This window comes from Acromyrmex echinatior, chromosome 11, assembly GCF_024713525.1.
Source record: "Acromyrmex echinatior isolate Ae372 chromosome 11, ASM2471352v2, whole genome shotgun sequence".
In the NCBI taxonomy this organism is placed as follows: Eukaryota; Metazoa; Arthropoda; class Insecta; order Hymenoptera; family Formicidae; genus Acromyrmex; species Acromyrmex echinatior.
This window is the reverse complement of record NC_141862.1, coordinates 8,433,304-8,449,937: the sequence shown is the minus strand read 5'-3', so window position 1 is coordinate 8,449,937 and position 16,634 is coordinate 8,433,304. Positions and strand designations below refer to the sequence as shown.

The 16,634-nt window shown below is 26.2% G+C and overlaps 1 protein-coding gene across 1 annotated transcript in view; it reads right to left on the bottom strand.

Annotated features, from left to right (window-relative positions):
* The window catches only part of LOC105149706 (dynein axonemal heavy chain 1), a 101,867-nt gene that overhangs the window by 588 nt on the left and 84,645 nt on the right, over window positions 1-16,634 (bottom strand). Inside the window, exons 40-57 of the mRNA XM_087410962.1 lie at window positions 15,557-15,662; window positions 14,432-14,586; window positions 13,880-14,059; window positions 11,994-12,384; window positions 10,302-10,573; window positions 9,038-9,348; window positions 8,345-8,570; window positions 7,913-8,108; window positions 7,369-7,562; window positions 6,588-6,742; window positions 5,803-6,169; window positions 4,611-4,790; window positions 4,098-4,349; window positions 3,419-3,571; window positions 1,682-1,950; window positions 840-1,066; window positions 507-688; window positions 18-141 (exon numbers count right to left, since the gene is read on the bottom strand). Coding sequence (XP_087267088.1) covers window positions 18-141; window positions 507-688; window positions 840-1,066; window positions 1,682-1,950; window positions 3,419-3,571; window positions 4,098-4,349; window positions 4,611-4,790; window positions 5,803-6,169; window positions 6,588-6,742; window positions 7,369-7,562; window positions 7,913-8,108; window positions 8,345-8,570; window positions 9,038-9,348; window positions 10,302-10,573; window positions 11,994-12,384; window positions 13,880-14,059; window positions 14,432-14,586; window positions 15,557-15,662 — 3,940 coding nt within the window. The remainder of the gene's footprint in view (window positions 1-17; window positions 142-506; window positions 689-839; window positions 1,067-1,681; window positions 1,951-3,418; window positions 3,572-4,097; window positions 4,350-4,610; window positions 4,791-5,802; window positions 6,170-6,587; window positions 6,743-7,368; window positions 7,563-7,912; window positions 8,109-8,344; window positions 8,571-9,037; window positions 9,349-10,301; window positions 10,574-11,993; window positions 12,385-13,879; window positions 14,060-14,431; window positions 14,587-15,556; window positions 15,663-16,634) is intronic.

Sequence of the window (16,634 nt, the reverse complement as noted above, 5' to 3'; positions counted from 1 at the left end):
CATTATTAATACTTAACCGGTGAATAATTTCTTTGGAAGAGACTCGACGAGATAGTTTCCGTCCCACCGGCAACCTTCTAAAAAAAGTCCGTAAATGACACAGCCATTCAATGGTCTCTGTGTTGGTTTGGAAGTTAAAATCTGTGACACACATATAATATTGCTCATGACTTTGTTTTAAATACCTTTTTATCCATTTTGTCCAAGATTATTAGATATAATTTTAAATTTTTGCAAAATCATACAATACTTAAACAAAGATTAATACTGATTTTTATATCTATTAGTTGATCAATAACATTTATTTAGACATAGGATATTTATTTGTAATTATTTTAGATTATATAGAATCGACGTATCAAGTTTTATTTGACTATAGTTGTTACTTATATTAACAAATCTCTCCAATAACAAAGTGTCTATTAAATATTTTTATTTATTTTTCTATAATTAGTACATTAATCATATGAACCTATTAACAATTTAATTAAGGGCTGAAAGCATACCTTGTAGCTAAAATCGATTGTGTCAATGGATAATACGTATTTACGCGCAAAATTTTGTAAAGTGCCAGTTAAAAAGGCTTGAGGAAAATAAAATCCTGGCAGCCAAAATGCAGGCGGTATACCTTGATCTCGCCAATCGCTTATAAACTTAATTCTTTCTCTTAAATTGACGAACCATCCGGCTAATCAAAATGATAAAAAATATTTGTTATAACAAATTTTTGACGTTAAAATGACAACAAATAATGTCAGTTTGTTTATTGGAAACTGACTTCGAGACTGAAATAAAGATTGTATTACATATTGATAAACTTGTAATTAGGATATTCTTACCTAAAGATTTTAGAGAAGGATAACTTTTGCTTTGCCAATTTGCAGGTATTTTATTATTAAAAAGACTAGTAGCTATCATTTCTAGCTGTTCTGACATGACGACCAATCCTTTTAAAGCTTTTAAAAGATCTTGCAACGTTGATTGCACGATTTCGAGTAAATCGTTATATCGCTTAGCTTCTTGTAGTAACACGGTATTAAAGGATTCCTCGTACGACATAGGGTACCTGAAATTCAATTTATTTTATTTACTGATTCAACAGACGTTTTATCTAACTTTTTTGCAAGATATTGCTTCTTACACACATTTAGATTATTTTATTTGAGTTTGTATCAAGAATTTTTCAATTATTTTTTACAAGAGTTATAAAGAGTTATACTTGTTTCGAAAATATAAAATATGAAAAGTGAATATATTTTTAGATATTGTACATAAAATGTATTAGGTGTTGGAATTAATTCGTAGCGTTTTACAAGTGATGGGAAGTACTTTCATTAATGTATTTTTTAATGCTCATGTGAAATAAATAACATTCTTTCATTAAAAAACGCTACGAATTAATTCCAACATCTAATAATTTTAAGAAATTAAACTAATGTGTCATAAAAATTATGTAATTAATGTAATTCTGTATTAATGTTATGTAATTAATGTAATTCTGTATATTTTAAAAAGTATACACAAGGATATTTTTTGTAAAATCTGTAGTTCATAATAAAATCATAAGATGCTTTTTATTTTAAATTACAAGGTAGCAATAATAAGAATATATTTAAAAAATAAACTCTTAGAAACAAAAATATATGTTTGCATTTATATACAAAAAGAAATTTACTAGTACCTTGCTTGCATTGCGATTAAATCAAAGGATTCGGGCATTGTGACCAACATATTCTTGGTTATTTGAGTTGTTACCTCCTCGACATTTGTGGTTGCAATGCCAAGTTCTCTGGGCTGTATGTTTAATAAAGTTGTGAGGCAAGCATGTACTTCTGCTTGTGCATAGCTTATATCGGCGTTTAAATGCATGCCAAACAATGACGGATTGTCGTTTAAAGGGAAATCTTTTATGTACTCTAGATAGTCCTTGAATGTCGCTGCAGCCGGTAACTTTGAATGTGTAAATATAGAATGGTAAAAGCGTAATTAATAACTTATTAATTACAATAACGACATTTGTTTATGATAGAAATATTTATATAACTGTATTTATATTAATGAAATAATTTACAATAATGTACAAATTTTGAAAATATCTCGTATGTATATTTTTTTTAATTAACATTTATTTAAGATTAAAAGTTTTATAAGCAGTTAATTATTTATTTACAGAAAATTAAGGTAAAACTACATAATAATGATGATCTCACCAATTTCAATAATCTTGAAATATGCAGTCAAGATGATCGCTCTAAATAACAATCAAAATGTTGTTTTAATCGTTGTTCGTTGTTTAAAAAAGTTATTAACAATCATAATAAACATTTCGGACAATGATATAGTGTTTGTATACATTTTCATATGGAATTTTGACTTCATATTAAAAAAATATTTACCATATTACGATTTAAAATTTATTGTGGCAGGAATATGTGTCATCTTTAAATCACTAACAATATAAATTATAATATGCAAAAATCCGTAATTTTTCTTTTATTTAAATATATATATATATATATATATATATATATATACACATATTTACATGTATTTAAATAAACAATTTTTGTATATAAATAATTATGTGGAAACGTAAGAACAATATTACAGTTTCTATTTCGCCATTTAAGCAATAGGGGATGTGAGATAAACTTCTTTTCGGGTTGTAAAGTGTAAAGTGTAACTTTAAGGGATAAGGTTTCGCTCCTTCCTACGAGAGGCTGCATTGGGTTGCACCGGTAAGATATAACTTAACCCAAACTCAATTTTAGTCTCAATTACCCACGTTGATATTATTGACCACACTTAAATTGACTGTCACGATTTCTGATTTGGAACTAAAATTGAGTTTGGGTTAGATCATGTCTTTCGGGTGCAGCCCCTTCATGGGGAAAGGGAAAGGAGCAAAATCTTCTGCTTACACGTATACAAATATGCGAATAATGTAATATTTAAATTAAGTAAAATTTAAATTATGAAATTAAATACAACTTCATATTACCAACTTTTTGTAATTTTTTAATAAACTATGAGCGATGGATAAAATCTTTTGATTGTTATTCAGGGAGGTAGATTATCTTGATAATATATGTATTATTGAAATCTGTGAGATCCTCATTATATTATGAAATAAATATTTTATTAAAATCTGAATTCTCTAAATTATGTAGAATTATAAATTTAAAAAAAAATTGTTTTATTACTATTTTTTTTCTTTTTGTTTTTAATATTATTAATATTAAAACATGATTTAATATATCTTGTTGTATATTTTTTTATATTTTAGGCCAAATAGAATATTTAATATATGTACTTTTAAATAATATTTTTGGAACTGCTATGGATTAAAATTTAATATTTTAAATTTATATCATAAATAATTTTTAGAAAAGAACTGTCGTTTTATTTAAATATGTACCTGATGATAAAATCCTTTTTCATCAAACTGATAATCTTGAGAAATGACATTAGCATTGTAATAGTCTTCGAGAAGTGTTAAGACACATCGACGATCCCAATCATCTGTTATTCGCCCACCATAATTGATATGCCCGGCAGTATATATAAGAACCTTTGTTATCGAAAGTATAATAATTTTTTGAGAATTAATATATCCATGCCTTTATTTAACATATAAATTTAAAATACTAAACTTAACAATTAAATAAATAAAACTCTATAGATTTTATATTATTATGATATAAAGATAATTTATAATATTAGGTGTTGGAATTAATTCGTAGCGTTTTACAAGTGATGGGAAGTACTTTCATTAATGTATTTTTTAATGCTCATGTGAAATAAATAACATTCTTTCATTAAAAAACGCTACGAATTAATTCCAACACCTAATAACTTAGCAATTATTATATAAGAAATGCGACTCAATTCAAAATAAATCTTTTTAAATATAGAATATAAAAAAAATTTTGCGTATTTAATTTGTAACTTTACATTTGACAAAGAGAATATTAAAATATTATAACTTCTTATTCTTGTGCTGTCTATTTTGCAATGTTTTTGTAAAATTAAAATAGGAATGACAAAAAAATGTTTGTTGAAACTAAGATCCGCTTTGTTTATGATCGATATTTTACCTTAAACGGCAAAGTATTGTATTCCATGAGGAACATATGCAATTGCGACAAACATATAGCTAAATCGCCGTTTGTGAAATCGTAGCATATATTGAAACCGAGGGGACCAAATTTCCGTCTCTCGATCAGGATTGAGTGAAACATGCAAAGTGAGAATATAAGCCGCTTGAATGACAGAGCTTTCAGGTGATCGGATTGCAGAAACTCTTGTATTTCCGTGACTTGTGTCAGATATGCACGTAACATGTTGGCCTACGTTACAAACGAAAAACAAGAACGAGATAATTTTATGAAGAATTATAATACGTAAACAAACTTTTATTTATTTTTGCCATAGACGCATTTATACTGCGATTTATTTCATAACAAGAATTTATATTTTGTAACTTTGTTTTTTTAATATTATAAAATGAACATTCATAAAAATATTTTATTAAAATTTATTAAAGCGTAAAAATGATAAAATGATTGTATTGAAATAATAATTATTTCAATTCAGCTAATATCTAATACCTTTACACCTCGCGGTGATTCAATTGTCATTTTGCTGCTATTTTCAAGAATACTGATTGGAAAATCAGACGACGGTGCAGATGTCAACCACAATCGGAAGTTATGATGAGTTTTTTCTGATGATAATGTTTCGATCATACATTTAAGTTTTGGCATCCAGCTTGGTGCCAAATGGCAATTCTGAAATATTAACAAAATATTTATTATAAATTGTATAATTAATTCTATACATTTCATGCAGTAAATGTACAGCATATTCTAATGTTTTTTTTAAATCAAAAATTGTTTACATATATTATTTAAATAATTTGAATAATTTGATAATATTGCGACGTAGAATTTTATTTGTACTGATATCTTTATTAGAGTACTTTTATTAATATGGTATTATGTATATAAGTATTTATGCACTTTTTAAAAATTTTGTTCATTTTATTAGAAAAATGCATTTTTGAGATTTTTTCAGAAAATAACATAAAATAAAATACTGGTACATGTCTTAACATCGTTCAAATATTGCGTAAAAGATTATATCTCAAAGAATTATATGATCGTAAATATATACATATACATATATATATATATAAATTTCGACTGCTTTATATATTCAAGTAACGTTGTCTCAAATTATGATATTTATTTCATCTGTATTGTAATACATAACAATGAGGTCAGCTATATCTCGGCAAATATATAGATCTCGCTCCCTCCCTTCTTCTTTATTGCTACGATATTAAGGCCACCTCTATGCAGCGTAATAAATCATTTTTATGACTTTTTTGCTTTGTACATTATTCGAAATGAGATGATTGCTTTTCTGGTCAATATAGGTACCCTTAATAAAGACAAAAGGGATATTTTTCTCTTGTACAAAAATTATAATCTTATGTTTAATTCTGGAATTGTTACGTAAAATATATATTTTCTTATTTTTTTTAAATAAATAATTAAAAAATTGTTTTAAAGTTTTTTGTAAGTATTAATATAATATAAAGAAAAGATGTTCTTCTATAGAAGATTTTGTGAATTTAAATTATTATTATTAGCCATCAAAAGATAACAAACATTTATGTTATTTATTATGATACCAAAGTAATAGATAATTATAGATTAATTTACATCTTTATACTTTAAACATAGATTAAATTTATCTATCTATAAAAAAATTAAATAAAAAGAAATAGTTTCTAACTTGAAAAAAGAGCCAATTTCCCATTTCCGCTGATTCTTTCAGCATAGCTTGTGCTTTGAATTTTTGACCTTGACCAAGAGATATAGAATACAATTTTCTATCCATTTTTAATTTTTCGGCGAACTTATACAACTCTGCGGCCGGATCAGTACCAGGCGACAAAATAAAGACAATTGGCGTGGTGTTGGACGATTCCTCATAAATTGCTAACAATTCTGTAGTTTGAGGTTCAACAAATTGTTGTCCCAGATATTTTGTCAAATAAATTTGTATAGCATTGATGATCTTGTCAGGCCGTAAGCACTTGAGTACTAGTAACTTCTCAAAATCGTCGAGTTTTGTCTCCCATGGTTGAGGAAACGGTGCTCTAAATTGAATAAAATTCTATTATTAGCGCGCGCAAGATCTTTAATTATTATAAAAATGGAAAAGAAGAGATAGAAAGAGAGAGAGAGAGAGAGAGAGAGAGAGAGAGAGAGAGAGAGAGAAAAAGAGAGAAATCTTAAAACTATTTAATATTTAATTAACATACGAATTATTTTCTAAAAATTTATATTAAAAAGCATTCTTGCGATTAAAAATGAGACTTATTAATTAATACGATTAAATACAGCAAAATATTTTGTTATCAGAATAAATTATTTTACATTAACTTAATTTAATCTGCTTCCTCTCTTTTACTGAAATTTACGTAACTGCAATTTGCTGATTAATTTAATGTCATGGTTATAATTATTTTAGTGGATACAAGCTTTAACATAAAGCTTTAACATTAATCTACTTACAAATGTGCTTCCTGAGTATCGAATATGTTTTTAAATTGAGGTAACGACAGTTGGAAAGATGTAATAAATTTGTCGAATTTTGGAAGTTGCTCTAAAGCTTGAATTTCTTGCCAGCATTGTGCGGTAATCCATTCTGATGCGGGATTTGGCAACTTCTATAAAGAACAGAATCTTGGATATATCGATATTGTAACAAATATATGTTTTTAAAATAAGAAAAATAATATATGTTTTTATATATCATGATTCTTAAACACATGAATTGTAATTATAAAATATACAATATTATGGAGCTTGCATATAGAGATTAAAAATTTAATTTCTTTCTATTTACAGCAAATTTCGTTTTTATTTATAGAAGGAAGAGATCAAAATATATTTTATAGTTTTAAAGTCTCTTAATTTAAAATAAATTTACTATTTTATATATATCTTATATTTAATTAAACGTTTAAGTATTATTAAATATATTTTGCAAATAGAATATTAATTTTAAAGATTATATTTTTTGTATAAATAATTGCAATATATTCATTTATTAATGTATTATGTTATTATTTTAATGAATAATTATTTATAAAGTTCGTATTAAACAAAAAAGTATATTATGTATTTTATATATATATATATATATATATATACATAGATATAATTACATTATATTTGTATGTTTTATATATTTTTTAAAATAATATGTTAATTAATTCAATAAAATGTCGATAAAATAAGTTCTCATTAGCTATGAGAAGCGTGGTTAATATAAATTCAGTTCACGTTTTACCCGTATAGGTGTGGTTGTTGTAAGAAAGTGTCGCCATTCCATTGGATCGATTGTACCATTATCTAAAAGAATACGTGCGCAGACGAGAAAACTAAAGTGCATTTTGTGTTTTTCGAATAAGCTGCGACAGACATTCGTGAAGAAAGCAAACGTGAGATTCTCGTTGATGTTAGCAATTCGTTCGTTAATATTATCTGGAAAATTAAATCATTAAATTTTAATTACAAAATTAATTCTTTTCAAGTAATTAAATTAAGAGCCGCACTGTATCAAGTCTTTACAAATTTTGTAAATTTTAAAATAATTGATATTAGGTTTGTTTGATTTAATCCTTAATTTTAAATTTTAAATTTAAAAACTAGTATTTGCAAATATTTACTAATCGTAAGTACTTTTGATAATAAATGAATTGCTATTATTTTAATAAAAAAATTTATTTACAGAGATGTCCCAATTTATATAATTTAAGTAGATTATATAATTTATATATCAGGTAAGCTTAAATTAATGATATAATGCGATGAATACAATAAATTTCACTTACCGTTTATTTTGGTATTTGATATGCTTCTATTGAATATAACGACAAACCATTCTAGAGAGTATTGATACATGATATCGATACGTTGGAAATCGGCGATACAAAAGAATAATATTTGTGCCCGATTTGCTACTGGCATATATAATGATCTTGTAAAATCAATGTCTGTTTGTGTAAGCTGAATAGTCTCCATCTTCATCTATAAAAAAAAAGTCTATTATATTGTTAAATAGCTTTTTTCTTTTTTTCTGACAAATATGTATAATAAAATATATAATATAATTTATAAATTAGAATACAAAATATATTTTATATTTTATCAAAGAATACTGAGATCTTATTGCAATTAAATTAATATCACTTATAAGAAAAAAACAAACAATCCATCATTCAAATTTAAGTTTATAACAATTGGATATTTTATATATATTTTACCTTGATTTCCTCACTCTTAGTTTTTAAAGTCTCCAAGGTACAAATTAAATCAATATCATCAATTATTGATCCTTTAGATACCGTGAGTTTGTAAAGAATTTTGTCTTCGATCTCCTTCAGATCCTGTTTCATTTCAACACTTGATACGATAAGCGCGTTCCTTTCGTGTTCAAGATCAGGACGCTCCTTTATAGTAACCAGAGATAGCATTTGATCGGCAAGACCACTATAAGGTTACATACATATAAAATTAGAATCAAATATCAAACTCAATGTGCGAATTAATTGAATATGATTTTCTATTTTATTAAGTAAGAATAAGAAAAGAGATTAAGCCTATTTATTTTACTACATATGTTATATTTCAAAATCATAGATTGATTATTAGTATTAATCTTTGATATTGGTACTATTTTTTACTTATTACATTGATATAATACCTATAATAATTTTGTTGGATAAAAGTTTAAGAAAAAATGGTAAAGGAATGTTTAGAAAAAGTTTATTTAGTTTTTGTTATCTCTCAAGAATAGTGTTGATTGAAATTTTCATTATTATATGTTGGATATTATTATATGATTTGATAGTGACTTTACAATAATAGAAACGAGATAATAAAAATTTAAAAAACTTATAAAATTTATATATGTACGGAATTCTTTACGCAGACTTTTTCAGAAATTAAAATCTCACCCAGCAGTCAGCGTGAAATTGACTATCAGTACTTTTCTCGCTGTATCTGGTGTGTAATGGGGATTAGATAATCTCGTAGTCAAGTAAAGACGGAAATCGAAATTGTAGGGTATTATATTTTCGCCAATTTTGATGCTTGGCTGTTCGGCATGATTGAACAATGCACGAGCGAGAATAGGATCCAGAAAAGTTTCCAGTTCAGTACTGATGTTTTCTATCAAGCACGGTTTTCCGAATTGCACACAATTTTCAATGGTACACAATAGATCTTCATCCGTCATTTTTGCAATGGAAAGTCCAATCGGTTTGCACTAAAATTTAAAATTCAATTAATTAAAAGAATAGATAAATTTTCATTGTTATATAAAAGCAATAATCACTAAAGAATTTAATATAACTAAACTTGTCTAATTCAATCTTCTAATACTTTAAAAATTTAATTCCTTACTTGAACTATTTAAAAAGGCAAACACAAATTCTTTAAGTCTTCAAAAATTGAATCAAATTGCGTCAATCCTTTAATAATATTTATAATATAATAAATTCTATCATAACACTTATTATGATCTAAACTTTTACGTACAAGATAAATTTATAAGGTGATATAAACAATATAAAAATTTGATATATATTGAAACATATTTAAGAATTATTTTAAAATGTGTTTCTCTTAAATTTTGAACACTTTTCTTAAACGTTTGTATATCTACGATAAGTATTTTAATCTTGAAATTAAATATAATTTAAAATTTAATTCAAAATTTTTTTCCCATAAAGCATATATATTGTATATATATATATATATATATATATATATATATATATAAACAGTAATGCAAGTATATAAAATAATATTCCACAAATTTTATAAATTTATGATACAAATTTTTGTATAATAAATATATTTTATGTATTTTCGATAACATTACTGCTTCAGATGTAAAGGATAAATTTAATATATTCTGACAAAATTATCGCTTTATCAGATAAATTTATATTTCATATAAATGTTCAAATAAAATTAAAAATATTCTGTTTATTCAAATACTTGTTATAATAATAACTGCCATACATAAATTCTTTTGCTTTTATATTGTATATGTAATGACTATATATTTTACGTGGTGTAATTTCTTTTTCAAATTTTTATTTCACGCTTTATTCCAGCCTCTTGTCAATAGCTGCAGAAAATTTATGGAATATAAATTCTGCAAACAATGTACAAATAAAAGAATTTTTACTTTTCTCTCTATGGAATACCTACCATGTTACGTATCCATTTATTTGCTTGTGCCTGAGGATCAATGAAGAAGGGCCATCGTTTGGAATTCATCACAAGAACCGCGTTCTCAATGAATAGGGTATCCTTTGGTAAACCATTCATGTGCCAATTTCTTATTTCCATTTGATTGCCAAGTGTTAATATCGGATTGCAGCCGGGAGTGTGAGGAATATCTTCACCAAGAGCATCGTACCAAGTTACCAAGAGATTTTGGTGATAAGTGTCCGTGAAGGGTGTTAGGTATGCAATTGCACCTGCAAGCAAGATGGAAGCTTCTACAGATACAAAGGAATTGTGTGAAATCAAACCTGTTCTACTACTGGAATAGACAAAGCTACTGCGGACTCGATTAAGCTGCTACATGTGAAGCTTTGTCAATCTCATATGAATGGAACAGTAAACAATCGTCACCAATGAACCGTACAAAGATATTGTGTTATTTACAATCGGACTAAGATTAGAGAGAATCCATGAGAAATATATATTTGACATTACAAATAATATTTATTGAGTTACAGATGTAAAAAATTAAATTATTATTATAAATTAAAAGAATCGCGTTATTATTAAAAATAAGTATGTTTATTAATTAAAAATTAAATAATATTTTCATGAAAATGCTTCTATATCTCTGTTTTGCGATTTTTATTTTTTTTTTGTTTATCTTTAACTGTTACATATATTGTTTATATTAAATATAAAAATATATATGTATATAAAACTTGGTCTATATATATATATATATATATATATATATATATATATATAGAGAGAGAGAGAGAGAGAGAGAGAGAGAGAGAGAGAGACCAAGTTTTACATATATCTATAATTAGCTATATTATATCTATATTATTCTATATATATATTATATATAATATATATATACTACATACACCACAGGTTATATATATATATATATATATATATCTAATAAATAATTACATAAAACTTATCACTAAAGTATATTTTAACTTTAAAAAAATAATTTTATTTTAAGATTGTCAAAGACATTGCGCTAATAGGCCGTGAACATCGCTAGCAGAATCAGATTATAGTCAATATTCTCTGTAAGAGAAAGCTGCTTCAGATACGAAATTGAATTTATCAAAATTGTCTACAACTTTTTTATATAATAAAAAATTGCAGTTCTATTAAAGTACGTGAATTGTAGAATTTTAGAAGTCGACGCTCAACGTACTGGTTTGGAAATTATTGTATGTAAATTTTTTATATATCCCTCAAAAAGAAGCAATTATCAGTAATGATATATTTCGACGATATGATTTTATGTTTTTCATTTCTTTGACAGAAATTTATTATTTATTTTCAATTTAGCGTTATCTTATTAATGTATATTATTACCAGACTGCTTTAATTATTTGTAATATTTGTTTGTTTACTGTTTTGCATAATTAAAATGTAATTTTGGATTAAAATAGTCTGTTATTAGATTAAATATTAAAAATTAAAGGTTGTTTATCATTGTGCAGTATGTATCGAAACTATTAAAAGGTTTTTGCTAGTTGTGTACAAATTATAAATTTGTAAATCATTTTATATAATAACCACTTTATGCAAAAAATTATCTTAAAAACTGACAGAGTGGCATTCTTGATTTTTATATGCAAATAAATGTAAATAATTCGAGTGAAGCAATCCTTAAATTTTGCATACCTGATGATAGAAGAATATCACCGACAGCATTCTTTAAAGACATTTTTATATTATCTACCATAATAATCCATCGTTTTTGTTCATCCGACAGACTTAGAATTAGTCTTGCAGCTCGTGCTATTCGTTCCTCGCAAAGCTGTTTCTCTCTTTCTAGTTCAATTTTCTTTGCTTCCTTTTCTCTCAATTGATCTTGTAATTTTTCAATCCCTTCCTGAACCTCTCGAAGTCTCGTTATGGTATCTGCCAGTACTGTTTCGGTTTCAATGAGAACTTTTTCTGCTTTTTCCAAGACTGCCATTTTGGGTGCGACTTTCTTATTTACGAAATAATAGTAGTACATAGCACGGATCCACAAACTTAAGAAATGGCAAGCCCTCGAAATTTGAAGTATCTTTCAAATATATGATTTAATAATTACATTATTATTGTTATCCCAATACAAAAAATATATATTTACAAGTTATATTACATTAATTTACATTAATTTGTAACTGCAATATTTATACTGCAATATTTAAAAATCTTTAAAAATACTATACACAAATATAAGGTGCGTCACCAGAATCCGGACAAATCTAACAATTTTCTTTAAATAAAATGTTTTTCTCGCACGGAATGCAAGAGATCCGAGTTCGACTCCCGGCCGAGGCAATATTTTTTCGCAATAAGTTTATTACAGTTTTTTAAGATTAATTTGGGGAATTTTGGGGGGATTATTAACATTTCAGATCAATTGCGTTAATGTCGACAACCATATCGACACGTAATTATCATTATTTCTGAAATTAATTCATTCGTTTGAAAAATATATATATTAGTTCAACATCTTAATACTTAGACCGTAGTGGTGCTTCGGATTTAAAGTAATATTATTTAAAATGTTTTTAATGAAAAATTAAATATTACAAAAAATCCTTTTACATAGCACTTGGGAGATTCCTGTAGAGCACAATTGATATATCCCCTATTAGCTTAAATGGCGGTCTCTATTCTCGGTCTGAAGCGTTCGTATGCACGCTGTAATATAGCGCTGTCTATGCCGACGAATACTGCCTTAATAGCAGTCCTTAATGATGTCACATTGGGATGTCGAGACTTGTTTGACCCTTTCAACTACTCTCCATACGTAGTAGTCTAAGGGATTTAAATCTGGGTTGTTGGGAGGCCAGAATTCCTTGGACCAAAACGTATCGACGTTGACTGAGAGCCAATTTTGAATCAAATGACTCGTATGAGTAAAAAACATATAGCTTCCAGAGTCACAGTTTCCATCTACGGCTACATCCATCAGAATGCACAACGATTGCCGTAGGTCATCCAAAATCAGCCCTTTCAACGATGCGGGAGTCCTCGCGATGCATTCTTTCGAGTAACTCTTCTTTGCTGGCATACTGGAGCCTTCGTTGGTTCTAAAGCCGTATATTTTGTCACAACGCCATAAATGGTTGATCTCGGGTATCCAAAGAACCGAATTATTTCCGTTGCTGAGCGCTCAGCGCGAAGATCTTCGATGATCGCGGCTCTTCGATTACTTAATTTTAACATCGCTTGAAACTATGACTGTTTACTAGAAGCATTAAGGATTCCGCACAATAAAAGGAACAGGGAACAGAGAATAAGAATTTCAATCTATCAGAAATTGTGTATTTCACAATACATGATTTCTGATAGGGTGAAATATTTATTTTTTGTTCTCTGTTCCCTGTTCCTTTATGTGGAACGTCTTAGGCTTTCTCGGACGCTAACAACAACCTCTGGCAGCATAATTTAGTGGAAATTTTTAATTGAAATTTGTCTGGATTTTGGATGACGCACTCTGTGTATATATATATATATATATATATATATATATATATATATTTACTACTATATAACTAAATGTTTACTTTATTTGGTTGAAAATTGGGATGTTCTACATAATCTTCTAATTTATTAATAATTTCCTCCGTGATATTTTCCTTTTCGAAATGTGCTATTGTATATAAAAATTGAACTGGATCTGCTAGCATTTCAATTCCAGGAGTCCAATAATCCAATATTATTTCACCGGGAAGTTTCCCAGGAAGCTAAGAATGATCATTCACTTTTTAAAATTTATTTATTATATTAAAAAATTACACTAACTTAAAAATTGTACTTTACAAATTCTTCACAAAAGGTTTATTAGAATTATGTCCAGAGTTGAAATATTTTATTAAAACAATGTTAAAAAAGTACAAAATCATTAAAATAATATATTGTTATATAAAATATGAATAAATAAATTGTAAAAATAATTGAAAACCAATGATTATTGGATTACGACTATATAATTGTACGATTATATAATTACATAAATATTACAAACTAAAAAATATTACTTTGATATTTTGAATACTGCTTAATAGTTAATAATTATTACATAAAATATTTGCAAAATTGTATATCTCTGAGTAAACCTTGTTTGGCGCCACGTTATTTATAATACACATTGCTTCGATCACTAAGAGTACTCCCACTGGCGGTTTTTTCATTGTCTTTACGTCCATAATGTCCCTCTTATTTAGTGCCTTTAAACTGGTTTCAGCAGCTTCAAGCATTGGCTTTACTTCACCTGTATATACGTATATGTAATTTATAGACAAACAAGCACAGTTAAGTTTCACGTATAATAGAGTTTCGTTCAAAATTTTCTCTTAAATATTATGTGTGCATTGAGAAATACGGTAGAGCATTTTGCGTCAAATATTTTTCGTACATTCTTTTATGAGCGAGATGTTATTTATTATGCAATATATTTTTTACAGGAAAAAGAGTACATATATATGTGTGTGTATATATATATATATATATATATATATATATATATATATATTCTTTCTATATATATTTGTGTATATAAAATATTTAATTTATTTAAATAGTTTAAGAACATATAATATTTTTTAAACGTTATATATTTTTTAAATAATTGAAAAAAGTTGGACGATTTTTAAAAACATATATTTATACTTTATGTGCAGTAACGTATAGAATATACAAAATATATTAAATTTAATTAGTAATAGTTTCGGTATTAATTCACACTGCTTTATTAACGTTTTCAATTTTGATTTATAAAATTAAACAAACTTTTGGTTATATAAATCAATATAAAATTGTGTAAATCAATATATAATTCAATGTACGTATATCCAAATTTTTATAAAATTTTTATCTCAGTTTGTTAATATATAAAGCGAACTATGTGCAAATTGATTACACAATGTACACGAGCGAATTTGTGTACATTTTTACATTTTCACGAATTTTATAAATGTTGTTTTAGTCGTAAAATTCTCTGTTGAAAAATTTTGACGTTTGAACTCTGTATGAGGCAATATATTTTTCCGAAAGCGGAACTTTCAAAGTAAATAACACACGATACTTTCTTGGCACGATATTCAGCCACAAGAATGTTATTTTCAATACATATATGTACGTACATGCACGTCTGTTTTTAAAGCTTTAAATAATATTATTTTAAAAATACTGTTCTTTGGGCTTTTGTAAGGATAACTATGCTTTGTAAGCATCAAACATACTTAAATCTGCTTCCACTTCATCTTTGATTTCTTTATTCTCTTCCTTCATTTTTGATATCGCTGCTTCTTGTTGCATAACCATTATTTTAGTCTTTTCTGCTTCAATCTGCAAGAAGCATATTGTATGTTAATTGTATAAAATGTATTTTGTGAAAAACAAGGTATGAGTATCAAATACTTTACAAGCTAATAAAAGATTCTTAGTGCGCAATCGTCAATCATTAAATAATATTAACAGAATAGAGGAGTTATACATAGAAGTAATAATTAATTAAATAGTGTTTCCTATAAATATATATATCTTTAAAATTATTAATTTATTACAAAAATTTCAGATCCACATTTTGAATAATAAGAAATGAAAACTTCTAATTCAGATTGATATACAGAGAAACAATTTAATATACAGGATGTCAGTCTTATCTATACATATAAAAGAACTTCCCCTTATAAGAAGATTGTCTCTTTTATATTTGTAGAATAAAATTAAATAAAAAAATAAGTTCATACAAAAGTTGTACGGCCTGACAAGATACAAAATAGTAACATTAATTTTCGGAAAAAGATCAATTTTTTTGTGATCATATGAAAATCATAGTCATTTCTTTCAATTATTCATTAGAATGAAATTGTGAGGTAAAGTAATTGTATATAATATATATATATATATATATATATATATATAATATAAATATATATATAATATAAATATATATATATGTATAATGTAAATATGTATCACAAATTAAAATATGCAAATAAATTTGTGAAAGGTTTGTGTTATATATTACTTCGCTTTTTCAAGTTAGGAATACATACGATCTGGTAGTACATTTATTTATTATCACCTTTTTCCTTATAAATAATGCTAATTTATTATAAGTTATTATAAAAATGTGAAAGATCGTGATAATTATACTTTATATGGAAATTATAAGGGCACAAATTTTTTACTTAAAATAATTTATCTTTTGTTACATATTTATTATTACAAAATATTACTATTTGATTTGATAACTGTGAGTTTAAAATTACTGTATCTTTCTCTTTTTTTCTTTCTTTCATGAAATAGATTGGA